At 47.9% G+C, this 27,045-nt stretch overlaps 1 protein-coding gene across 1 annotated transcript; it reads left to right on the forward strand.

Moving 5' to 3' along the window:
- The first annotated feature begins 11 nt into the window (after window positions 1-11).
- Window positions 12-26,907, forward strand: LOC148162021 (uncharacterized). The gene is given in 14 exon segments (XM_088020457.1): window positions 12-291; window positions 1,401-2,399; window positions 2,402-2,860; window positions 2,863-2,900; window positions 2,903-3,200; window positions 3,718-3,901; window positions 4,744-4,972; window positions 5,154-5,193; window positions 5,361-5,494; window positions 5,605-5,935; window positions 23,291-23,382; window positions 23,999-24,193; window positions 24,528-24,725; window positions 26,767-26,907. Coding segments are annotated over 14 exon segments (3,618 nt in total).
- Window positions 26,908-27,045: the final 138 nt, after the last annotated feature.

Raw genomic sequence — 27,045 nt, forward strand, 5'->3', positions numbered from 1 at the left:
AGAGTCACATCATGGAACCAAGCTGTACCTCCAGCAATAAATCCCTGGACAGAGGCTGGTACATCCAGAGTCACTCCATGCACCCAAGCTGTACCTCCAATGGTAAATCCCTGGACAGGCACTGGTGGTGCATCCTGAGTCACTCCACAGACCGAAGGTGTACCTCCAGCAGTAAATCCCTGGACAGACGCTGGTGCATCCAGAGTTGCTGCATCGAATCAAGCCGTACTTCCAGAAGTAAATCTCTGGACAGAGGCTGGTGCATCAAGAGTCACTCCATGGACCCAAGCAGTACCATCCTGGACAGAGGCTGTCACTTCCAGAGTCACTCTATGGGCCCAAGCTGTACCTCCAACAATAAATACCTTGACAGATGCTGTCACTTCCAGAGTCATGCCATGGACCCAAGTTGTACATCCAGCAGTAAATCCCTGGACAGAAGCTGATGCATCCGAAGTCACACCATGGACCCAAGCTATCCCTTCAGAAGTAAATCCCTGGACAGAGGCTGGTGCATCCAGAGTCACTCCATGGACCCAAGCTGTACCCCCAGCAGTAAATCCCTGGACAGACACTGATACATCCAGAGTCACATCGTGGACTCAAGCTGTACCTCCAGCAGTAAATCCCTGGACAGAGGCTCTTGCTTCCAGTGTCAGGTCATGGAACCAAGGTGTGTTTCCAGCAGTAAATCCCTGGACAGTGACACTTGTTTCTACCATCACAACATGGACCCAGGCTACCTCTCCTCTAAATCCTTTGACAGACACTAAACTTCTACAGTGAGAATATGGACTCATAATGAATATTCATTAGTAAAACCTGGACACATTCTGCAATGTCCACAATTATATCCTGGACTCAGTCTGAATATCAAGCAGTAAATTCTTATATACCGAGTGTAACTGATACGGTCATATTTTGGACTGTACTTATATCTGAGTCTAAGAAATCATGGATACTGCCTGAAGCTGGTATATTCAGTATTTCATTGCATCCTCAAAGTGATTCTACTCAATCCTTGATTCAAGGAGAAAATCAAGCATCTCTTCTGTCGACACATCCTGGAATTAATAATGTTAATACATGGCCTTTGCCTGAATTTGAAACACTGGTATCATGGATAGTGCCTTTGTCTCAAGCAGCCAGACTCTTACCCTTTTCTGAAATTGATATTAGCAGATATTGGTTTAAAAATGAAACAGAAAGAGTAAGTACATCGGCCCACTCAGAACTTCAAACAGTGAGAAATTTGATCCAGTGTGAAACTGATAGATTTGAGCCCTTGGCCCAACATGAAACTCCTACAGTCATATCATGGATTCCAACTAAAACTGGTATATCCCACCCCTGGAATAATTCTGAGAAAGACAAAGTAAGAACCTGGACTCTTTCTGGAGGTGATGCCTTGCGACCATGGATTCAGATTGAAGCTAGTATATTCAACCTCTGGATCCAGTCTAAAAGCAGTACAGTCACACCCTGGACCAAGCCTGAGTCTCAGTCAGTCAGTATCTGGACTGAAAGAAATACAGGCACATTTTGGTACCTGACTCAAAATGATGCAGTTAGGCCTTGGTCCCAGCTTGAATCTCAAATGACATCTTCTGGGACCCAAAATGGTATAAGTAGCTCTTGGACTCAGTATGAAACTAGTACAGTCAGATCCTGGACCAAGCTTGAAATCAGTACAGTGCAACCCTGGATTCAGGTTGAAACTGCTACAATTAGATCACGGACCCAGTCTGAAAATATAGAAATATACCCCCTGACCCAGTTAGAAGCTGGTACAGTAATAAGACACTGGTTCCAGACTAAACTGGATTCAATAAAACCTTGGAACCAGCCTGAATCCAATACAATTAGATCATGGACTCAACCTGAAACTGAAACAATCCAAATTTGGATCCAGACAGAGGGGCAAGTAGTAAAACCTCCAACTTCATTGGAACTTGATACAATTACATCTTGGTTACAGACTCAAAGTGATGCAGGTCAACCCTGGATTAAATCTGACTCCCAATCTGTCAGTCCCTGGAGTCAGGCTGACGGTATAAATCACCCCTGGATTCAGCAAAGAGGTACTGTGAATCAACCCTACTCAGAAATCCAAACAGTCAGACCCTGGATGAAGCTAGAAGCTGATTCACTTAGATCTTGGTTCTACATTCCAATGAATAAAGTCAGACCATCGACCAATTCCGAATCTCAGATCTTCAGCTCCGGGTTGCAGCCTGAAGTTGGTATGTTTCACCCTTGGATCCATCCTGAAACCCAAGCAGTGAGATCCTGGGCCCACCCTGAAACTGGTATGATTGCATCATTTGCTATCCATAAACGTGACAAAGTCAGAACATGGATCCATACTGAAGTAGAAATCAGACCTGACAGGCATTATAAGCCGATAGAATTATATCATTTGTTCCTTCTGAGGTTGAGCCAGATAGAGCAACTCCCTTAACTAGCCATTTCAGTTCCTGGTCTAAACATGTACCTTTTTTACCAATAGAAATAATTCCTTCCCCACATCAGTATTTTATAGCTTTGTCAACTGAGATAGGTACAACAGAAAGCCAATATCAAATCAATTCTCTCCGTTTGAGTGAGCTCACAAACATTCCCTTTCTTCCCCTTGCAAGTACTTGGCTTCCTGAAAGACTTCATTACCTGAAGTTTGTCAAATTACAAATTAGAAAAACAAATGGAAGCCCTGATGTAACATCTACATCTCTTAGCCCCCTCTCTCCATCATTTTCCTTTCTTATTCCTTGTTCTCTCCCATCACCATGTGCATTGCCCCATTCCTATTTGGTCATTTCTTCTTGTATATTCCCTTTATTCTATATTTTCCCTTCTTGCTCCATTCTTCTCCAGCAGCCTTCTCTCCTGTTCTCCTGCCTTAGCCTCCTCTTCTGATAGCTCTGTCAAGGAACTGTCTTCCTAAAAATTTACTGAAGAGAACATTCTTTCTCATACTTTTTCATATCTGCTTGCTGCTCCAGCCACCCTTTTAAGAAAAGAACCTTCTCTGATGCCTGGGCCTCAATCTGGAACCAAGTCTCATCAGCCTGAACAAGATCCTCTCAAGTATTCACAACTAAACGTTTCTTTGGCTGAGTGTCACCTAGGTGTGGCCTGGAAAGAGAGTGTCCAGGCTTTCTGGCTCTTCAAGACAGCTGCTATTTCTCATGAAGCCACAGGCAAGTTCAGTGTAGTCATCTATTTGAGTTATTATCCTTAGGACCAAGGTCTTTGTTAGAGCCTAGTACAAGAGTTTCTCTATAGGTCAGAAGTCATGCCCTCATACTTGGGCAGGACACAATTCAAACCATTATTTAGATCAGAGAATGGGGAATGGATAACAAAATGTTAACAGATGTCTACATATTCAGATAAGACTAATTTTTGCTAGAGACAGTTTTTTTATAAGTATAGTTCCTTTCAGAGCATATTATAAAATGCTTTTATTGCTTAGAAATGGATTACTGTTCTATTTGAGGAGTGAATAGACATATGTTATTTTCAGAGAGGTGTATTCAGACAATCTCTGTTCCCATACCCAACTATATAGGGTTAAAATTTATATTTCCAAGCAGTTTCCTAAAGTTGGAAATTTACAAGCACTTTGATAAAGTCAAAAATAGGAAATCAAACTGTTCAGGTAAAGGAGGTAATAATACTACCTTCACCTATTGAAAATATGGATTCATTCTGCAGAGTGTGGATTACGACCTGGCCTTGTGCCCCACTGTCCCAACTGCTGGGAGGCAGACGTGGGTGAATTTCCTTGGATGGTTTCCGTGCAACTCTCTTTCTCCTGTTTCTGTGCTGGCTCTGTACTGAATGAAGAGTGGATCCTTACCTCAGCTAGATGTGCAAATATTCATGTAAGTCTGAGTATGTCATTTCAAGATTCTTTAAAGACAGTACATATTCTTTGTTACAGAAATCAAATTTTGTGTATCTTCTTGCAGTAGTCACATCTGATACATTTTCTTAACTAAAGAGAAAGCATCTCTTCTTGTATCTTGTCATATCTCAAGTATCCATAAATGGGTGCTTTACCCGTTTTTCAGAGATAATTTCAGGATCCAAATCAATAGAACTGTAAAAAGATGCCCTATTTTTGTATAATTTTACCTATAACAAAATGATGGGAAGTTTAAGTAGTAAGGTTCACAGTTTTCCATTTTATGACTTCAACCATGTTATCTCTTAAATATATGGATCTGTAGAAGAATTATAACTCTTTGAAAAATATCCTTTTGAGCATAGTTTTATCTCTTCTTTTAGCATAGTGAAGTAAGTCTTTGGACACACAAGGAAAACAAAGCCCCCAGAAAGGGAATAACTATCCAAAGTTATTTACAATATTACTATACAATATTTCAACTCCTAACTTTCAAAATGTATTTCACTAAGTGTTTTTTTATCATGTTATGTTAGTCACCACACAGTACATCTTTAGTTTTTGGTGTATTTCACTAAGTGTTAAACGATAAATATTAGGATGCCTAATAATTTAAGTTAGGAATTTTCCACAAAGAAATGGTTTCCATTGTAAAACTTACCTCCGTATTTCTGAAGGTGTCCAAACATAGTGTTCCTAATAAGACAGAAGCAGTGAAGGGAATAGTAGTACTTTAATGCTCACCTGGACATTATTTTATTCATGTTAACTCTAGAGTTCTTTTCCACATTGAAATATGTAATAATAAAATGCTTGATAAATTTCCCTCCCAGAAAAAACTCAGAAGCACTAGCCATGGTCCAAGTGGGGCTTACTGATCTTCAGGAGCCTGCTCAGGCTCAAACTGTAGGCATTCACTGTGCCATGCCCTAACTATGTCCCAAGGGACCTTTGGGTCCTGGGCTAATCTTCCTACATTTTCAACTCTTGGTGCTTCCTATCTGTCTAGAGGAGAACCTGGAGCAAGAGAAAAATATACAGCTCGGGCACCTGGGTGGCTCAGTTGGTTAAGCGACTGCCTTTGGCTCAGGTCATGATCCTGGAGTCCCGGGATCGAGTCCCACATCGGGCTCCCTGCTCAGCAGGGAGTCTGCTTCTCCCTCTGACTCTCCTCCCTCTCATGCTGTCTTTCATTCTCTCTCTCTCAAATAAATAAATAAAATATTTAAAAAAATATATACAGCTGTATGACTGCTGGCTACCCAGTTGGTCCCTCATGAGAGGTGAGTAATGCAGCATATTTACATGAGCATAAGTATGATATATTTGAAAAGAAGGAGTAGTATCCTTTCATGTAATAGAATGTTTGTGATTATCTTTTCCTTCAGCTATTTTTCTCCCTCTAACTAGGGTAAACCTAAAATCCTCTCTGTTCTCCCTTTTCCACAAGGAAGTCCTGGAATTCTGCAGAAAAGGCATCTAAGAATACTGCAAGTCAGCACATGTGCCCAGTTTTGGCCCAAGCTGAATGAGTTCACTTTCTGTGTGGAAGCCAAGCAAGCTCTTGGCGAGACTGGCTGTAAGGTGATAGAGTTGAGGGGTGTGGAAAGCAAAAGTTACTTCTTCAAAACCAGAAGTTACTTCCTAGCCTCCTTTAAAATGTACATGGACATTTTGCTCTTTGTTTCTTGCAGGGTGACTTAGGGGCACCTCTGGTATGCCATCTACAACAAAAGGACACTTGGGTGCAGGTGGGAATTTTGAGTCACTTCGATGAACATTGCACAAAGCCCTAAGTCTTCAGCCAAGGGAGCCCTTTCCATTTTTGGCTTCAGGGAGTCACACGGCCCAGCCATGCACCAGGGTCCCAGCAAGGGGCCATGACTACCTCTGCTTCCATCTTCCTTTCAGTCTATACCTCTACAAACAACTCAGCTTTTACTGCCTCTCCTGCTTCTGTTCCGCCACAGTTCATCTCTCTGCCACAGCTTCAGAGTAAGGCCCAAGAAAATGGTAGTGAGGCAGGTATGAAAAAAAAATGAAGAGAAAAGCATAATGGAAATAGAAAAGGAGGGGGAGATTTTTTCCAGAGAAATGCATGAGTTTTTAATACCAAATAATAGGAATCATTAACCTTATGACTTCCAAAGTTATTTCATACTTGGTGTATTATTTAACTGCCATAATATTTCTTTCTGATACAGGTGATGTGATTATAATAATTTCTTAATTACTGTGATACCCATAGAACTAGAATGGTTTAATCACATTATCAGAATAGAAAGCGGGAACAAGGTTAGCATAGACACTCAAACTATTTATTCTTCTAACATGAACTTCTTTACTACCACAGAATCTTAACAAAAGTAATGTCAGAATTTTAAGTTGAGAAAATACTTTCTTGGTAGAAATATATATAAAAATTTCTCTAATATGCTCTACTGAAATCTGTTACATTGTGACCATTTTTCTTTTCCTTACTATTATGAAATCTGTCATACTATCATCAATGACATCCACACTTTTTTTCCTTAGAAATTTATTTCTAACACAATCATAACTCTTCATATATTTTCACCTAATTAAACCTATTTATCATATTCATACTGCCATATCCATAGTAATGGATGCTTTTTTAAGCTTTCTTTTCAAAAATTATTTTATCATGTTATGTTAATCACTGTACATCACATCATTAGTTTTTGATGTAGTGTTCCATGATTCATTGTTTGTGTATAACAACCAGTGCTCCTTTCATTATGCTCTCCTTAATACCCATCACCAGGATATTAATAACCCATCCCCCCACTTCCTACCCTCTAAAGCACTTGTGATGAGCACATGGTGTTGTATGGAAGTGTAGAACCGCTATATTGTACACCTGAAAGTAATATTACCATGTATGCTAACTGGAATTTAAATAACAACTTTAAAAAATTAAACCTTAGTGTGATGTGCAGTTGTTACTTTAAATATGATTTTCAGGTTTGCAACTTAGGAAAGTGAAGTTTAGAGTTTGTCACAAAAGTTTTGAGTTGAAGTAATAGTAGTTAATACATATATAAATTGAAATAATGATAGAGAAAAGATGTTTTACAAGGATAAGGAAAGAGAATAGGTGAAGACAGAATCTAGACTATCCAGGGAATTACAGTTTTAATTGTCAAAGTGATAAGGACTTTGAAATATCTGAGCAAAGAACTTATCTTCTTATCTCTACCATATTTCAATTTATATATGTATTACTTCAACTCAAATCTTTTATGACAAACTCTAAACTTCACTTTCCTAAGTTGCAAACCTGAAAATCATATTTAAAGTAACAACTGCACATCACACTAAGGTTTAATTTTTTAAAGTTGTTATTTAAATTCCAGTTAGCATACATGGTAATATTACTTTCAGGTGTACAATATAGCGATTCTGCACTTCCATACAACACCATGTGCTCATCACAACAAGTGCATTGCTTCATTCCCATCACCTGTTTCACCCATCCTCCACCGAGTTCCCCTTGGTAACCATCAGTTTGTTCTCTAGAATTAACAGTCTGTTTCTTGGTTTGCCTCTCTTTTTTTCCCCTTTGCTCATTTCTTTTTTTTTTTTTTCAAATGTGAGTGAATTATATGGTATTTGTCTTTCTCTGAATGGCATATTTTGCTTAGAATAATACCTTCTAGTTCCATCCTTGTCATTGCAAATGGCAAGATTTCATTCCTTTCTGATGGCTGAGTAATATTCCATTGTATGTATGTACCACATCTTCTTTATCCATTCATCTGTCGATGGGCTGCTTCCATATCTTGGCTATTGTGGACATTGCTACTATAAACATCAGGGAGCATGTACCCCTCTGAATCAGTATTGTTTATTCTGAGGGTCAATACCTGGTACTGCAATTGCTGGGTCATAGGGCAGTTTTACTTTTAATGTCTTGAGGAACCTCCATACTGTTCTCCAGGGTGGCTGCACCAGTTTTCATTCCCACCAACAGTGCAGGAGGGATCTTCTCTGCATCCTTTCAACATCTGTTGTTTCTTGTATATTTTTTTTAAATTTTAGCCATTCTGACTAGTGTGGGGTGATATCTCATGGTGGTTTTGATTTGTAGTTCCTTGCTGATGAGTGATGTTGAACATCTTTTCATGTGTCTGTTGGCCATTTGGATGTCTTCTTTGCAGAAATATCTGTTCATATCTTCTGACCATTTCTTAACTGGGTTTTTGGCTTTTGGGTGTTGAGTTTAACAAATGCTTTTTATATTTTCGATACTAACCTTTTATCACATATATTGTTTACACATATCTTTCCCCATTCTGCAGGCTGCCTTTGAGTTTTGTTGATTGTTTCCTTTTCTGTACAGAAGCTTTTATCCTGATGAAGTCCCCATAGTTAAATTTTGCTTTTGTTTCCTTTGCCTCAGGAGATGTGTCTAGTAAGAAGTTGCTGTGGCTTATGTCAAGAGAAGTTACTATCGGTGCTCTCTTCTAGGATTTTAATGGTTTAAGCTTTCACATTTAATCCATTTTGAGTTTATTTTTGTGTATGCTGTAAGAAAGTGGTCCAGTTTCATTCTTCTGCATGTGGCTGTCCAGTTTTCCCAACACCATTTGTTTAAGAGACTGTCTTTTTCCCATTGGATATTCTTTTCTGCTTTGTCAAAGATTAGTTGATGACAAAATTGTGTGTTTATTTCTGGATTTTCTATTCTGTTTCATTGATCTATTTTTGTGTGTTATGTATCTGTATATTCTGTACCAGTACCACACTGTATTGATCACTACAGCTTTGTAATATAACTTGAAGACTAGATGTACTGCTTCCAGCTTAGCTTTTCTTTTTCAACATTGCTTTGACAATTAAAGCTCTTCTGTATATGTTCACTAACTGAACATAATAATAAAAATATATATGTAAAATAATTTAAAAACAAAATTCTTCTCTGGTTCCAAACAAATTTTTGGATTGTTCTAGCTCTATGAAAAACCCTGGTGGTATTTTGATAGGATTTCATTAAATTTGTAGATTGCTGTGGGTTAGAGATATTTTCACAGTAATTTTTCTTCCCGTGCATGACTGTGGGATGTTCATCATTTTTTGTGTGCTCTACAAATTCTTTCATACGTGTTTTACAGTTCAGAGTACAGGTCTTTCAACCCTCTGGTTAGATTTATTCCTAGATATCTTATTGTTTTTGGTAAAACTATAAATGGGATTGCTTTCTTAATTTCTCTTTTTGCTGCTCATTAATTGGTGTATAGAAATGTAACAGATTTCTGCACATTGATTTTGTATCCTGAGACTTGACTTTATCAGTTCTACCTGAATTTTTGTTGGCGTCTTGTCAGTTTTCTGTATGTAGTGTCATGTCATCTGCAGGTAGTGAAAGTTTTGCTTCTTTCTTGCTGACTGGATGCCTTTGATTCTAGTGCTTGTCTGATTGCCGAGGCTAGGACTTCTAATACTATGATTAATAACAGTGGTGAGAGTGGACGTCCTTTTTTTTTTTTCCTAAATAGTGAAAGAGCTTTGTTTTTTGCCATTGTGGTTGATGTTATCTGGGGTTTTCATATATGGCCTTTATTTTGTTGCAGTATGTTCCTTCTAAATCTACCTTGTTGAGGATTTTTATCATGAATGGATATTGTACTTTGTCAAATGCTTTTTCTGTGTCTCTTGAAATAATCATATGGTTTCATCCTTTGATTGATGGTATATCGCATTGATGTGTGATAATTGAACAACATACAACTCAGGAATAAATTCCATTTGAGTGGGTGAATGATTTATTTAATGTATTATTCTATTGGATTTGCTAGTATTTTATCAGGAATTTTTCCATCCATGTTCATCAGATATTGGCCTATTGTGTTTTTAGTGGAATTTTTCTCTGGTTTTGATTTTAGAGTAATTCTCCCCTCATAGAATGGACTTGGAGGTCATCCTTCCTTTTCTGTTTTATGGAATAGTTTGAGAAGAATAGGTATTAACTCTGAATGCTTGGTAGAATTCATCTGGGGAGCCATCTCGTCCTGGACTTTGGCAGTTTTTTTTTCATTATTATTACTGATTCAATGTATATGTTCATAATCAATCTTTTAAAATTTTCTATTTCTTCCTGTTTCTAGGAATTTACCAATTTCTTCCAGGTTGTCCAGTTTGTTAGCATATAGTTTCTCATATATTTTATAATTATTTGTATATCTGTTTGTATTTTTGTGGTGTTGGCTGTTATTTCTCTCTCATTTGTAATTTTATTTATTTTAGTCCTTCCTCTTTTCTTCTTGAAAAATAGCCTGGAGGCTTATCAATTTTATTAGTATTTTTCAGAGAACCAGCTCTTGGTTTCATTGATCTGTTCTGTTGTTGTTTTTAGTTTCTATATCACTTATTTCTGCTTTCATGTTTATAATTTCCTTCCTTCTCCTGGTTTTAGGCTTTGTTTATTGTTCTTTCTCTAGCTCCTTTAGGTGTAAGGTGAGGTTATTTGAGACTTTTCTTGCTTGTTGAACTAGGCATGCATTGCTGTGTACTTCCCTCTTAGGACCACTTCTGATGGAACTCAACAGTTTTGGACAGTTGTGTTTTCGTTTTCATTGATTTCCATGTATTTTTTATTCCTTCTCTGATTTCCTGGTTCACTCTTCATTATTTATATTTAGTTTAACTTCCATGTATTTGTGGTCTTTCCAGATTTTTTTTTCTTGTGGTTGACTTCCCATTTTATAGCATTGTGGTCAGAAAAGATGCATGGTATGACTTCCATCTTGAATTTCTTGAGGCCTGTTTTGTGGGCTTACGTGTGATCTATTCTGGAGAATGATCCATGTGCCCTTAAAAAGAATGTGTCCTTTGCTCTTTTAGGTTGGAATGTCATGATTATATTTGTTAAGTTTATCTGGTCCATTATGTCATTTAAAGCCCTGTTTCCTTGTTGATTTTCTGTTTGGATGATCTGTCCATTGATGTAAATGTGGTGGTAAAGTCCCCTACTATTATTGCATTATTACCAATGAATTCCTTAATGTTATTAACAGCTTTATGTATTTGGGTGCTCCCATGTTGGGTGTATAAATATTTACAAGTTTTAGATCTTCTTGTTGGATTGTCCTGTTTATGATTATATAGTGCTCTTGTTTGTCTCTTGTTAATAGTCTTTGTTTTAAAATCTAGTTTGGGGTGCCTGGGTGGCTCAGTTGGTTTGGCGACTGCCTTCAGCTCACGACATGATCCTGGGATCCGGGGTCCTGGGATGGAGTCCCACATTGGGCTCCCCCAGATCCGTGGGGAGACTGCTTCTCCCTCTGCCTCTGCCGGCCACTGCCCCTGCTTGTGCTCTCTCTCTCTCTCTGTCAAATAAAAAAAATTTAAAAAATCTAAAATCTAGTTTGTACAATAAAAGGATTGCCACTCCGGCTTTGTTTTTATAGCCATTTGCATGATAAATGTTTTTCCATCCCCTCATTTCAATCTGCAGGTGTCTTTAGGTCTCAAATGAGTCTATTATAGACAGCATACAGATGGGTCTTCCCCATGGATGGACACAACCATTGTGTCACTCTTTGTCTTCCAATTCGAATAGTCAGTCCATTTACATTCAACATAATTATTGATAAATACATATCAGTGTATTTGTTTTGTGGTTGTTTATGAAGATTTTCTTTGATACATTCTTGTCTTCCTTTAATGGTTTGCTGATTTTCCTTAGTGATATACCTGGGTTATTTTCTCTTTATTCTTTGCATATTTATTAGTGTCTTTGATTTGTAGTTACCATTAGGTTTGTATATAACATCTACATATAGCAGTCTATATTAATTTTATGGTCATTTAAGCTTGAAACCATTCTTTACTCCTTTCCTCCTCTCATTTTAATATCTGCTGTTATTTATCTATCTATTTATTTATCTATTTGTTTATTTTTTGAGAAAGCATGAACAAGAGGGGAGGGGAGGGACGGGGGAAAGGGAGAGAGAGAATCTTAAACAGACTCTATGCCCAACATGGAGCTGGACTTGGGTTCAAACTCAAAACTCTGAGATCATAAACCAGGCCAAAATCAAGGGGCTTAACCAAATGAGCCACCCAGTCCCCATATGGTGTCATATTTTTTTTATTTTTTTAAATATTTTATTTACTTATTTGAGAGAAAGAGAATGAGAGATAGCATGACAGAGAAGAGGGTCAGAGGGAGAAACACACTCCCTGCCAAGCAGGGAGCCCGATGCGGGACTCGATCCCCGAACTCGAGGATCATGACCTGAGCTGAAGGCCGTCGCTTAACAAACTGAGCCACCCAGGCGCCCTGCTGTCATATTTTAAATCCTTTTATTTTCTGAGTTCCTTGCATGACATTTTATAGAAGTGTTAATTTTTACTGCTTTTATGTTTCCTACCTTCATACTGTAACTTTTGGTCTCCTCTTTCCACTCAAATAGTCCCCTTTCAATATTACTTGCAGAACTGGTTTACTGGTTATCAACTCCTTTAGTTGTCTTTTGCCTGGAAAACTCTATTTTTTCCTTCTGTTCTGAGGATAGCTTGCTAGATAGAGTATTCTTGCCTGCAGATTTTCCGCATTTAGCACTTTGAAAATATCATGCAACTCCTTCCTGCTGGAAATCCACTCTTATTCTTATGCATTTTTCCTTGTATGTAACTGTCTTCTTTTGTCTTGTTGCTTTCAAAATTTTGTCTTGTCACTGTATTTTGCTAGTTTAATTACAGTATATCTTGGTGTGGGTCTACTTTTGTTGATTTTATTGAGGACTTCTGTTCCGCCACAGTTCATCAATCTGCCACAGCTTCAGAGTAAGGCTGCCAGCATGTTGGGGCAAAACTTGTCCGCATGGAAGCACCCCCCTGGATGTGTGCTCTGAGTTCCCCGTTTCCCTTCCACCCTTCCCCCTGCTACCTGGGCCAGCTGGGGCCCAGTCTCCTCTGAGCCTCAGTTTCCCCACCACTAATCTGCCTGTTCCCCGGGACCTTCCACACACACACGTCAGGACACAGCACCCCGGCTCTTCATCAACAGACCCTCTTCTCAGTTCATTCCCTTCAGCTGCCTTCCTGCCTCAGGTAGTACTGCAGGGGATTTTGCCACAGGTCCTCCCTGACGACCTGGTAGGGGAAACAGGCCATCTGAGCACGGGGCCCGGGCCCCATTCCCAAGCAGCTGGGGCTCAGGCATCACCTCTGCTGACGAAGGCTGCAGGGGCCCCACCTCGGTGATCCCGTTAGACCCGGGCAGCTGGGGTCACACAACGAGTTGAAGAAGTTAAGGCTGGTGATATCGTGCCTGCAGCTGGCAGCTCCATGTTCATAGTTACAGAACCATGGGACTGGAGTAGAATGAGATGCCCTCTATCCTAGAGGACAGGAAAATTTCGAAGAGGCTGTCCACAGCCTAGGACCCACGCCCTCTCACCTTCTCTCCCCCACAACCTCCCAGCCTCTCTCCATCCTGAGTCAGGTCCCGCCCCCATGATGGGGACCCTGCACACCTCCCCTCCCGATCCCATGTGCCCCCCTGCCTGCCCCCCAGCATCCTCGAAGCTCAAGCCCACCCTTAACGGCAAACCTAAGCTGATAATCCTTAATGATCACTTTGTTCTGGAAGTAGGGTTTGCTCCCAAAGAAAAACATCAACCTGCAGCAGTACTTGGGATAGCACAATTCCTCCACCTGCCCCGCCGAAGAAATAGGAGGGGAAGGGGGAACATATCTTCTAGGTGTCCCGAGCTGCTTGCCTGGCTGCAGCACTGAACCACTTTGCCGGGCCTCCTCCTGCTCAAACCCTGCTCCCAACGGGCCCCCCAAGGCTCCGTCTCCCAGGACTGACCTCCAAATTGGTCATGTAGCTGAGCATGTCTCTGTCCTGGTCACCCGTCACGGCTGATATCTTGGGGTGATTCAGGATCTGCTTTGTGTCAAGGAGCCTCGCCAGCATGTGCTACGGAAGGAGAGCCAGGAGCAACCCAGGACTTCCTGGCTGAGAGCAAGCGTCCCGAACATGCAAAAGTGCAGAAACATCAGGCACTGCCGCCCTCCCATCCTCGTCAGTTCCTGCCCTTTCTTCCCACCTGCTCCACCCTGGGGAGTCCCTTGGCTTCCAGCACCTCGGAGGAAGCCTGCGCCCGACAGGGCAAGGCCAAGGGCCTGATTGCTCTCTGTTCCCATGGTTCCCTGGCCTGTGCGTGTGGCCTGCAGGCAGTCACAGCTTTGGATGCCTGGATGTGCTCCATCCCACGCTGACGGCTGTGTTTGCTTGTGTGTTTGCCTGAAGCCCCGTGGTTTGAAGGGCGCCCTATGCCCAGAAGGGGGCCGCTCGGCTCACCTGGAGCCTGGCTGGTCACGCATGGCACAAAGGGTGGTCCTGGCAGAGTCAGCGAGTGAGGGAGGAAAAGGGGTAGGTAGGAGAAGGAGGGAAAGGAAAAGAGAGACAGGGACAGAGAGACCCCACACTGGGAGGAAGGGACACAGAGGGAGGGCAGAGAGGACAGAGTGAGGGGGCGGGCGAGGACACAGAGGGGGAGAGACAGGCAGGGAGGAAAGGTGCTTGTAGGTGCCTGGGCCTGGGGCCTCGGCCTGGCTGTGTGGGGCTTGTGGAGACAGAGTTTGCAGCACCGCCGCTGCGCGGTGTCTGAGGTTACGCGGTCTGCTGAAGCGAGGCGGCCCGCTCAATGACTTGCAACCCACGAGCAGACGAGACTGTGGGTCTGCCCTGAACCCTTTGGAAAACCACGCAGGCTCTGAAGAACAGGGAAGGGGGGCGGGCAGCCTCTCTGTCTGCCCCATGTACCCAGCAATCTTTTCCTTCCAATATCTGCTGAGTCAAGGGTTTTTTGGGTTCCACTACTTGTCGTATAGTTTTGTCCCCTGTTCCCTGATGCCCGCAAGGCTGTTGGAAGTACTGCAGCCCCAAGGCTTTGGCCCAAAGCTTCTGCTCAGACACATTGGGACAGGTCCCAGCCCCTGTGTTTTCACCCCCGCCCCGCCCTGAACCTTGCCACTGCCTATGCTGTGCATAGAGGGAATGGGGTCCCACTCCATGCCGGGCGTGGGAGGGAAGATCCCTTCACCCCAGCACTCATGGCCCTGGCCGTGGCTCTGCTGCTGCCCTCCTCCCAGTGTTCCTCAATAGCAGCCAAACCCCACCAGCCGGAGGAAGGATACAGCCTGGGCCCAGAAGCCAGGGATGCACCAGATGATGGCCCTCCGGCGAGCCAGATAAGAACTCCGCCTCTGATTCATCCTCTGCTTGAGCCTTAAATAGTCCCTGGTAGCTTGGGCGTCCACTGAGACTAGCGCTAACTGAACAACCTCCAGCATGACAAGTGGGGCCCCCGATGTCTCGGGACCCAGCACTGGCTCTTCCTGCGGCAGCTCCTATAGCTTCTTGTCCTGCTCGGGTTGCGGCACCTCCTCGTCTCCTGGCGACAGGACCTCCACCACTGCCATATCCTCCACCACGATGACCAACTCCTCCCCCGGCCAGACTCACCTCTGCACTGCTGGGCCTCACCCTCCTTCACAGCCTGTGCTGCCATTCCTCCTAACGTAGGGCCTTCGGCACCCTCACCTCACCTCAGGCGCCTGCGTCCCCATTGGCCCCCACCTCCTCATGACACCCTCTGCGGACTAAGGTGGTCCAGGATTCCGGGGCAGCCCGGGGTTCCCCGGACCACGCCTCACTCTCCATTTGGACATGGAGCTGAGCCTCGGCACTGAGCCGTGGCATAAACAGAGGGAATGAGCTGGAGGTGTGAGCACGTGTCTTCCTCAAGCTGTCGGCAGGTGGAGATTTGGTGCCCAGGCCTAGAGGCAGGCACCTATAAGAGACTGCGTGCCTGCAGGATGCATGCACAAAGTTTTGGTGCCAGGTGGCTTCTGGGTCAAGGGGGCGTGGGCTCCTGGGACTCGGCCTTGCCTGGATGGAATCCCATGCCCAAGGCCAGGATGCTGAATTGACCCCGGGACAACCCAGTGGCAAGGCCGTTGTCGTGGCTTTAGCCGGGCCTGCACCTCACCCCAGTGGGAGCCAGACAGCCAGGAAGGGAGCCCGACCACGTGCCCATTCTGGGGGGGCCTTGGGGTCCCAGCTGCAACAAACACCCTTCGCTCACCCACTCGCATGCCGAACCCCCACCCCCACCCCCACCAACAACACTGGCATGAACCATTCCTGTAGCCCCGTCGAGCGTGCAGTTGCCTGGTATTTTACAGCCAATGGGAAGCTGTCCCTCACCCTTCCCAAATAGATTCCTGTAAGACTTAAGACACTGTGTGCCCCCCGGGAAAGCCTGGTCGGGTGTGCATGGAAAAGTTCAGCCCAAGTCCTGGGGTATCAATAGTGTGATTTCAAGAAACAGAGGCCCCGAAGCCATCTGCCAGCAAGGGGGAAAGGTGCGGCTACAGTTTATCCCAGTGCATGCCCTTTGCTGGTCAGGAACAGAGCGACGAAAAGTGCTCTGGCCATCCATCTGCCTGTCCTTTCCTCACGCTCTCCTCTATGTCCTCCTCTCTGACATTCTCTTCCGGCGCTCTTTCTCTGGCACTCTGGCCACACGGCCTCTGGAACATAAAGGCTTTTGGAAGGAAGATGCAGATGCATCTCTGTGCAGCTCCTTTCCCGGGAATTCAAAGCCCTCTCCCCCTTTTCGATCCGGCAGCCAGGACAGTGAGCCTCGGAAAGGTGCCAAGATGGTGCCCACACAAACCCAAGCTCACACTCACACAGACATGCAGTGTGTTTGGCATGGAGGGGAGAGAGACCCCTGCCTTTCCCGGAGCCAAGAGCATACAGCAAAGGGGACCCAGATACCCCACTCTGAACAGGAAGAGTGGGTGAACCCTTTGGAGAGGGCAGCAGGTGGATGCTGTCTGCCGGCTCGGTGACCTCAGTGCCCACACATTGGAAGCCCAGGCAGCAAGGAGTTGAGGACGGCACCCAGGTGACAGGCAGCACGAACACCTACATCAGCAGAGATGGAGCGTCTTGTGTTGCATGCTGCCAAAGGCACGAATGCCCCGGGAAGGGGTTCCCGGCTCATCTGACCTGCAGAGGAGAAAACATCCACTCTCGACTCCCCCCGTCTGGGCCAGCTGGGTGAGACCGTTAGCGGAACACCAAGTCAGGCCATCATGTCCCCAGAGCTGGCCCACAAATGTGGTGAGAGAATGCCCAAGCGTGTTTTCAACTCAGAAAATTAGGCGTGGGCCCGTTGGTCTGATGCCAATGCAAGCCAGTCTCTCCAGGCATTACTGACAAGCAGGTGATATCTGCATGAGTTTGTGTCTGCATTCGTGTGTGTGGCCATCTTCTCTTCCATGTGTGGAGCCCGGGGGTCTGGCTGTATGTCATGTGTGTCTGTATGCATGAGCTCGCGTGTGTGTTGCGTGTCGCTCTGTGTTTCCAGTCATTGAGTGTTTCCGTCTCAGTTGGGGGAAGCGTGCACATATATCCAGGCACATTCCCCGACCAGGTCTCCACACGTTTCCCCCAGAGTGGATTTCATATGTGCCCCACAGTCTTGAACCGTGGTTACCATCTGTTCACCCTTCACGTGGATGCTATCCACGTCTACTCCCACTCCTGGGTGACATTCGTGCAATGACAGACCTCTGGCATTGACCTTGCCGGGGAGGGAAGGTGAGAGGGGCCACAAGACAAGAGGAGAGTCGCCTGGGAATGAGACTCTTGCCCCTTTCTCCATCTTTGGCAGAGCTGGAAATCCCACAGTCCCTCTCCTTTGCTGCCTGGGGTCTACACACACACAGTCATACACATGTGTGCACATGCAAACCCTTGGACACACGACACACACGCATACAGTCTCCACACAGAGGCATGTGCCATGGCCACACACTCTCACAATTACACATGACTGGAAACACACAGAGACACAAAACCCACACACGAGGTCATGCATACACACACACACGACACACACCCACACACCCGGGCTAGATGCACGGCAAAGATGGCTGCATGCACACACAGAGACAGAAACCCATGCAGACCGGCACTGCTCTCGCTCTCTCACACAGGTGTGCGCACGCACACACACACAAACACACACACAATCTGTGGCCAAAAAGCATGCATGTTGGCTCACACTTCCACTCCCACACAACCCTGTGCATGCACACAGTCAGACCTAATAATGCAAAAACACACGTGTCCTGCACACCGGCATGCGCAATTGCCCGGGCAAACACACTCAGCTGCGCTCACAAACACACGCACAACACCTACACAAGGTCTACGTCACAGCCATACCCGCTTGCCCCTGCACTAACACACACACTCCCTCCACACAAGAAATCACTCAGACACACGTGCAACAAATACACACGGTCTTAGGCACACAGGCATACACAACTGGCCCTCACCCAGACACGAGACACACACCTGCCCTCAGGATACCCACAGGGAACAGAAACACACGTTCTGCATCACAAAGGAATGCAAACTGGGCTGCACTGACACACACACATGCATGTGCTCATGAGAACATGCACACACGCACCCCACACAAACTCTCTGGCTCACAGTCATGTGCGGTGAGCTTCCCAACACACACAAACACACTTTTGCGCGTGTAATCCCACACCCACAACATACACAGCCCTTCTCCAGTACAGAAGAATACAAAATTGGCCCCCAAAACATACACACACCTACCAACACACACAAAAACACACACACACACAGTGCATACTGCACAGAAACACTCAAGGAGGACACATGGTCCTCACTACACAGGCATACACTGCTTGTCCCTCACTGAGAGACACACACACGCACACATGTGCCTTGTCAATACACATATATGCAATGCACACAGAGCCACACTAGTTTTCAGCACACAGGTGTGCTCACATGACCACCCAAATACACACACAAGTGCTAATGCAAAACACACACACCAAGCCCACACACAGTCTCCAACACAGAGGCATAAGCGGGTGGCTACAGACATGCGCACACACGCCACCCACACACACACACAATCACTGAAAGGCCTGCAAACACAGACACACAATAGACACCATTGAGCATGCAAACACACATACACTCAACACTCACACAGAAGTTCTCTGGCACATGTCCAAACATATGTAGGCCCGCAGAATGTCACACACACACCATACAACCATGGACTAGCACACTCAGCCAGGTAGATTTCTGTTCTCATGCACACACAAGTTCACATGCACTGGGAAACACACACAACACACAACACACACAGGGTCCCCGCACACAGGCACTCACACATGGCCACACAAGCACAGACCACCATGCGTGGGCAAAGACATCCTCAGGAAACACACACCCAACACATATGATCTCCAGTGACTGGCATGCACACTTGACAGGAAAACACACTGATGTGCACACAAAACACACACAAACACACAATCCTGGGAATCACAAACTATCACTGGCACACAGGCAAGCACAATGGCCACACACATACACACATACGCACACAGGCAAACACGCACGTACATGAAATAGAAACACACACGGTACCCACACACTGGTATGTGCACTTGGCCGCACACACGCACAACACACCCATCCGTGTGAAAACACACACTCAGGGAACACCCACCAACTCAGAAGGTCTGTGACACACAAGCATTCACACTTGGCCACACACACCAACACATACGTGGGCATGCAAACATTCAACACATAAACACCCGGGGTCCCGACACAGTGGCACACATACACTCTATACTCACGCGGAAGGTCTCTGGCACACGTCCGTCCATATGTAGCCCAGCAGAAAGTTACACACCCAGGTGCGCCTGAAAGCATACAGACACGCCACACACCCATGGACTAGCACACACAGCCATGCAGATTTCTGTTCACATGCACACACATGTTCATATCCACTGGGAAATTCACACCACAGAACACACACACGGTCCCCATACAGAGGCACACTCACATGGCCGCAGAAGAACAGATAAATGTGTGCGGACAAAGACACACTCAGGATCACATACCCAACACATATGATCTCCAGGGCACAGGCATGCACACTTGACAGGAACACACACTGATGTGCACAGGAAACATGCACAAACACACTCACACTAAACTGGGAAGCACACACTATCCCCAGCACACAGGCACACAGACATGTCCACACACATATACACATAAGCACACAGGCAAACAAGCTCACACATATGTAATAGAAACACACACATTGCCCACACACACAGGTATGTGCACTTGGCCGTACACACGCACACACACACACGCCCATCCGTGTGCAGACACACACTCAGGCAACACCCACCAACTCACAATGTCGGTGGCACACAAATATGCACACTTGACCACACACACCAACACATACGTAGGCATGCAACCACACAACACATAAACACCCAGGGTCCCGACACAGTGGCACACACACGTGGCCTCGCAAACACACACACCAGTGCTCCTGCAAACACACCCTCCCTATACACACACCAAGACACATGGTCTCCTGTCCAGAGGCAAGCACTCTTGCCACACTCACATGTGCTAATGCAAACTCACACACACCGCACAAACAACATGATCCATGGCCCAGAGGCATGCTTGGGTGACCGCACACGCAAGCACACACACACGCATGCATGACTCTGCACACACACACAGCCGAACGCAGACCTCCCTCACACACAGCCCACTCAGAATGCCACAGTGCCTTCCACCACTCACACCTACCGTCCCTCCCACGTCCTTGGAACTGTCCCCTGTGGGCGAGTGTTGCGGCGTGGTATGGCGAGGGTCTGCAGGGACCATGAGGGATGTCCTCCTCCTTAGTCTTCCCGGGATATGTGGGTTTTCCGGTTCTCCTGACCGGACACATAAGTGGGACCATATCACAGCAGTGCGGGGCCCGCATCCAGGAGCAATGGTACTGGGCCAAGCTCCCTAACCTGTGTCAATGTGGCGGGACCAGGAGCCACCAGGCCACGGGGGCCCCGCTCGCCAGGACCCTTCCCTACCTGTGTGCCCTGCCCTGAAGAATAAGGCTCCCATGGAGAGTGGTCTATATTTTCCGCCCTCCTCCTAGACCCAGTCTAGGATGTCATCATGCCATGCCCTGCCCTGCCCTGCACCCACGCTGAACGTCACCGCCACTCATACAATCCCACACTTCGGGGGTTGTAGGGCCTCACCAGGCAGACTGCCTCCTCGCCATGTCCTGGCTCCAGGAACTATCCCACACACAGACGCAAAGCGCTTCTTAACTTGTTTATGTCTCCTTTGCTGTCCCTTCAGATACGTGCTGGATACTCTCCAGATCTGGACTGGTGATCCTTTCCCCCATTTCTGTCCTGTGCAGGCAAAGCACCACGTAGCCTCGCGCACATATCTCTCACAGCGGTGAACGCCTCCTCAACTTCTTGTTGGTCAGACTCTGATGCTCTGCTCTGTCCATGTCCACACAGCTGCCATGCCCCAGGTGCACACAACACACAAACACACTCAAACTCACACACACACACACACGTTAGGGATTTGTGAAATTGCATAATGCCAAGGATAGCAAAGGTGGATGAGGGTGTCCTCTGTCCTCGTGGGATCCCTGTTCTTCTTCTCCTAGAGACAAAGGAGCCTCCAGCCCACGGCCCAGTGCCATTCCCAAGAATGGCCATGTGGCTGTGGGAGGCCACGGGGTGGTCGGGAACATGGAGGGAAGTGGGGGATTCTTGGCACAGCAGCGGGATGGGACAAGGGAGCCCCACTCCCAAAGACTGGCAGGTCATCCCCAACAGAACAAGCGGCCAGAGACCTGACAGAGGGGCCGACGGGCACGGGTGACAGTTCTGAGAAATGGGGTGAAGGAGCTTGGCCTCTCCCGAGTGACCTGGGATGTTCCAGGTGCCAGCCTGGGAGGCCTGAACTTGCCCTCGTGGACGCACACCCCTGGATGTGTGCCTGCATTGCCACAGGTTCCCTTCTCACCCTGCCAACTCTTCCCTGGGCCAGCTGGGGTCCAGGCTCCACTGAGCCTCAGTTTCCCCATGACTAATCTCCCTGTCCCCTGGCAACTTCCACACACATACACGTCAGGACCTAGGCCCCCTTGCGCCTCACAGACAGGCCCTCCTCTCAGTTCATTCCCTACAGCTGATTCCTGCCTCGGGTAGTACAGGAGGGGATTGGGCCACAGGTCCTCAATGACAACCTGGTAGGGAAAACAGGCCAGCTAAGCATGGGGCCCGGGCCCTCTTAGGCATCACCATGGCTGACGAGGCCTGCAGTGGCCCCACCTCGCTGATCCTCTTAGACCCGGGGCAGCTGGGGTCACACAAGCATTTGAAAAAGTTACAGCTGGTGTTGTGCCTGCAGCTGGCAGCTCCACCTTCATTTTCCCAGAACCACTGGACTGGCGTGGAACGAGATACCCTCTATCCTGCAGGAAGGGAAAATTTAGGAGATGCTCTCCACGGCCTAAAACCCATGCCCTCTCGCCTTCTCTCCCTCTCAAACTCCCGCCTCTCTTGCTCCTAGGCATGGTCCCACCACATGCTGGGGACCCAGTGCACCTCTCCACCCACTCCCAAGTGGCCCCCTGCCCCTCTCCACCATCTCAAAGCTGAAGCCCACTCCTACCGGCAGTGCTAAGCCGATACACCTTAATGATCACTGTGTTCTGGAAGTAGGGGTTGCTCCCAAAGGCAAACATCAACCTGCAGCGATACTTGGGATGGCCCATTTCCACCACCTGCCCCTCCGAAGAAAGAGGAGGGGAGGGGGAATGTGTCTTCTAGGTGTCCCAGCTGCATGCCTGTCTGCGGTACTGAACCACTATGCCGGGCCCCCTCCTGCTCAAACCCCAAGCCCACCGGGCCTCCCCAGCCACCTTCGCCCAGGACTGACCTCCCAATTGGTCATGTAGCTGAGCACGTCTCTGTCCTGGTCACCCATCACGGCTGATATCTTGGGGTGATTCAGGATCTGCCTTGGGTCAAGGAGCCTTGCCGGCACGTGCTATGGAAAGGGACCAGGAACAACCTGAAAATTCCCAGCTGAGAGCAGCCAACTGAAGGTCCAAAAGTGCAGAAACAACAGGCACTGCCGCCCTTCCAACCTCGTCAGCTCCTGCCCTTTCTTCCCACCTGCTCCACCCTGGGGAGTCCCTTGGCTTCCAGCACCTCTGAGGCTGGTGCACCGGACAGGGAAAGGCTGAGGGCATGATTGCTCTTCGTTCCCATGTTTCCCTGGCCAGTGCGGGCAGCCGGCAGGCAGTCACTACTTTGGATGGCTGGATGTGCTCCGTCCCACACTGACAGCTGTGTTTGCTTGTGTGTTTGCCTGAAGCCCCGTGACTTTGAGGGGCCTCCTGTGCACAGGAGGGGGCCGCTTGGCTCACCTGGAGCACGGCTGCACACCCACGGCACAAAGGGTGGTCCTGGCAGAGTCAGCGCAGGAGGGAGGGCAAGCGGTAGGTGGGGGCAGGGGGAAAGCAAAAGAGAGAGAGGGACAGAGAGACCCCACACCGGGAGGAATGGACACAGGAGGAGGGCAGAGAGGACAGAGCGAGGGGGCGGGCGAGGACACAGAGGGGCAGAGACTGGCAGGGAGGAAAGGTGCATGTAGTCGCCTGGGCCTGGGGCCTCGGCCTGGCTGTGTGGGGCCTGTGGAGACAGAGTTTGCAGCAACCCAGCAGCACTATGTCTGTGTTCCCGGGGTCGGCCCAAGCAAGGCGACCCACTGATTCACTTGGCAACCTGAGAGTGGACGACATTGTGGGTCTGCCCTGAACTCTTTGGAAAACCACAAAGGCTCTGAGGGACAGGGAAGGGGGGAAGGCAGCCTCTCCGTCTGCCCCATTTCCCCAGCAAACGTTTCCTTCCAATACTGCTCTGAGCCAAGGGTGCTTTGTGCTACACTACTTGTCTAAGCGGGTTGACCCGTGTTCCCTGAACCCTGCAAGGCTGTTGGGAGTGCTGCAGCCCCAATGCTTCGGCCCGCAGCTTCTGATCACACACGGTCTGCACAGGTCTCAGCCCCTGAGCTCAAACCATGCCCCGCCCCGCCTTCCTCTGCTGTTCATTTAGGGATCGGGGCTCACTCCCAACACAGAATGGGGCAAAGAGCTTTTCCCCGCCGCGCTCATGGCCGTGGCCATGGCTCAGCTGCTGCCCTCCTCCCGGTGCTCCTCCACAGCAGCCGAGCCCCACCAGCCAGAGGAAGGATACGGCTTGGGCCCAGAAGCCAGAGATGCACTGGATGATGGCCCTCCGGCGAGCCAGGTGAGAACTCCGCTTCTGATTCATCCTGTGCTTGTGCCACAAGTAGGCCCTGGTAGCTTGGGCATCCACAGAGCTGAGCGCTAACAGAACAACATCCAGTGTGGAAAGACGTGCTCTGGGTGACTCGGGACCTGGCACTCGCTCTTCCTGCAGCAGCTACTGCATCTTCTCTCTGGCTCAGGTCGCACCACCTCCTCATCTTCCACCACCACGACCTCCACCACCGCCATGATATCCTCCCCACGATGAACAACTCCTCCCCCGGGCCGCCCTTGCCCTGCGCTGCTGGTCTCAGCCCCCTGCACAGCCTGTGCCACCATCCCCCCTCACTTAGCGCCTGCGGCACCTCCGCCTCGCCCAAGGCGCCTGCCTCCCCATGCCCCCCCCATCCTCACGGCCCCCTCTGTGGACTAAGGTGGTCCAGTATTTCAGGGCAGTCCTAGGGTCCCCTGACAATGCCTTGCTCTCCATTTGGACGTGGAGCCAATCCTCAGCACTGAGCCGTGAGAGCGGCAGAGGGGGTGAGCTGGAGGTGAGAGCACGTGTGTCCCGCAAACAGCCGGGAGGTAGAGATCTGGCGCCCAGGCCTAGTGGCGGGAACCTAATAGAGGCTGTGCGCCTGCGGGATGCATGCACAAAATGGTTTGGGGCCAGGTTTTTTCTGGGTCGTGGGAATGTGTTCTCCTGGCACTCGGCCTTGGCTGGTTGGATCCCCATGGCCAAGCCCAGGATGCTGACCAGACCCTGGAAATACCAGTGGCAAGGCGGTGGTGCATGTGAGCAGAAATCTGCATGGCTGTGTGTGCTAGTCCATGGGTGTATGGCATGTGTGTGTGTTTTCAGGTGCACCTGGGTGTGTGACTTTCTGCGGGGCTACATATGTATGGACGTGTGCCAAAGAACTTTCGTGTGATTGTTGAGTGTATGTGTGCTTTCATGCGCAAGGGGGTCTATTGTGTGTCTGTGTTTGCAGGCCTTTGGTTTATTGTGTGTGTGTGGGGGGGCGATGTGTGCGCACATCTTTAGCCAACTGCTCATGCCTCGGTTTTGGAGACTGTGTGCATGCTTGGTGGGTGTCTGTTGTCGTAGCACATGTGTGTGTATTTGGGTGATCATGTGTGCAAACTTGTGTGCTGAAAACACGTGTTGGTGTGTGTGCGTTGCATATATATGTGTTGGCATGAGCTCATATGTGTGTGCGTGTCTGTTGGTGTGGAACCAGCAGTGTATGACTGTTTACTGACGACCGTGTGTGTTCCATGAGTGTCTCTGTACCGTAGGGGCCGGGAGGTGGAGGGGCTGTACCGTAGGGGCTATGTGTTTGTATGTGTGTTTGTGTGTTTTTCTGGGGCCAATTATGTATTCTTGTGTACTGGAGAAGTTTTGTGTATGTTGTATGTGTCAGACCATACGTGCAAAACTGTGTGTGTGGGTTGGGAATGTCAGCTCAAATGCCAGTGAGCCAGTGACTTTGTGTGGAGTGCATGGGTGCGTGTTTGCGTGAGCAGTGCGTATGTTGGTGCAGAGCAGTGTGTATTTCTGTGTGACATAGACCATATGTTTCTTTTTCCTGTGGTTATCCTGAGGGCAGGTATGTGTGTTTTTCGGTGAGGAAAAACCGTGTATGTATATGTGTGTAAACCCGTGTGTATTTGTTGTGCGTGTGTTTGCGTGAGTTCTATGGTGGAGGGGCGTGTGTGATAGTGCTGGGTCATGCGTGTATGGCTGTGCCAGAGACCTTCTGTGAGTGTTGTGTGTGTTTTTGCGAGCGCAGCTATGTGTGTTTGTAAGGGCAAGTGGGCATGCATTTTTGCGTGATGCATGTGTTTGTGTGTTATGTGATCTGAATGTGTGGACATGCACAACTGTGCATTTAAGTGGGTGTGTGTAGCCGCATGCATGCCTGTGGGCCACAGAGTGTGTGCATGTGTGTGTATGCACGTACATCTGTGGGAGAGAGAGAGAGAGCGGAGCCTGTCTGCATGGGCTTGAGTTTGCGTGCACGTGTGTGTCCATCGTCTTTCCTGTGTGTCGAGCCTGGGTGTGTGGGTGTGTGTTATGTTGGTGTGTATGCATGAGCTCATGTGTGTGTTGCGTGTCTCTGTGTGTTTCCAGTCTTGTGATTGTGAGAGTGTGTGGCCACCAGCGCATGCCTCTGTGTGGAGACCGTATGCGTGTGTGTCTTGTGTCTACACATTTGCATGTGCACACGTGTGTAGGAGGGTGTGTGTAGGCCCCGGGGAAGAAAGGAGAGGGACTGCGGGATTTCAAGCTCCGCTGATCATGGAGAAAGGGGCTAGAGGCCGAGGGCAGCCACATCCCTGCAGACACACAGGCTTCGTGTGCATTCCGTGGTTCTTCAGTGGTCTGTCTCCCCTCTCGATGCACAGACGCACAGGGGCCAAGGCAAGGAGGGAGGGGTGGGAGTTATCAGGCGGGTGTGAGGCACACCACCCATCTGTGCTGCTTGCACGGATGGTCCCAGGTGTGGGAAATAGCTAGGGGTTTCAGTCTCCTTCCCGGGCAGCACACCTCTTGTCATGTGGCCCCTCTCATCTTCCCTCCCCGACAAGCACAATGCCAGAAGTCTGTCATTGCACGAATGTCACCCGGGAGTGGGAGTGGACGTGGACAGCATCCACATGAAGGCCAAACAGATGGAAACCAAGGTCCAAGACTGTGGGGACGCATATGAAATCCACACTGGGGGATAAGCGTAGAGAACTGGTTGGGGACTATGCATGGATAAATGTGTATGCTTCCCCCAACTGAGACGGTGGGGTGGGGGGCATGCAAGGAGACACTGCTTGTCGGTGATGCCTGGAGAGACTGGCTTGCATTGGGGCCAGACC

The sequence above is a fragment of the Eumetopias jubatus genome, unplaced genomic scaffold, assembly GCF_037043125.1.
Source record: "Eumetopias jubatus isolate StellerSeaLion01/CBP00866 unplaced genomic scaffold, mEumJub1_p1.0 scaffold_27, whole genome shotgun sequence".
Lineage (NCBI taxonomy): Eukaryota > Metazoa > Chordata > Mammalia > Carnivora > Otariidae > Eumetopias > Eumetopias jubatus.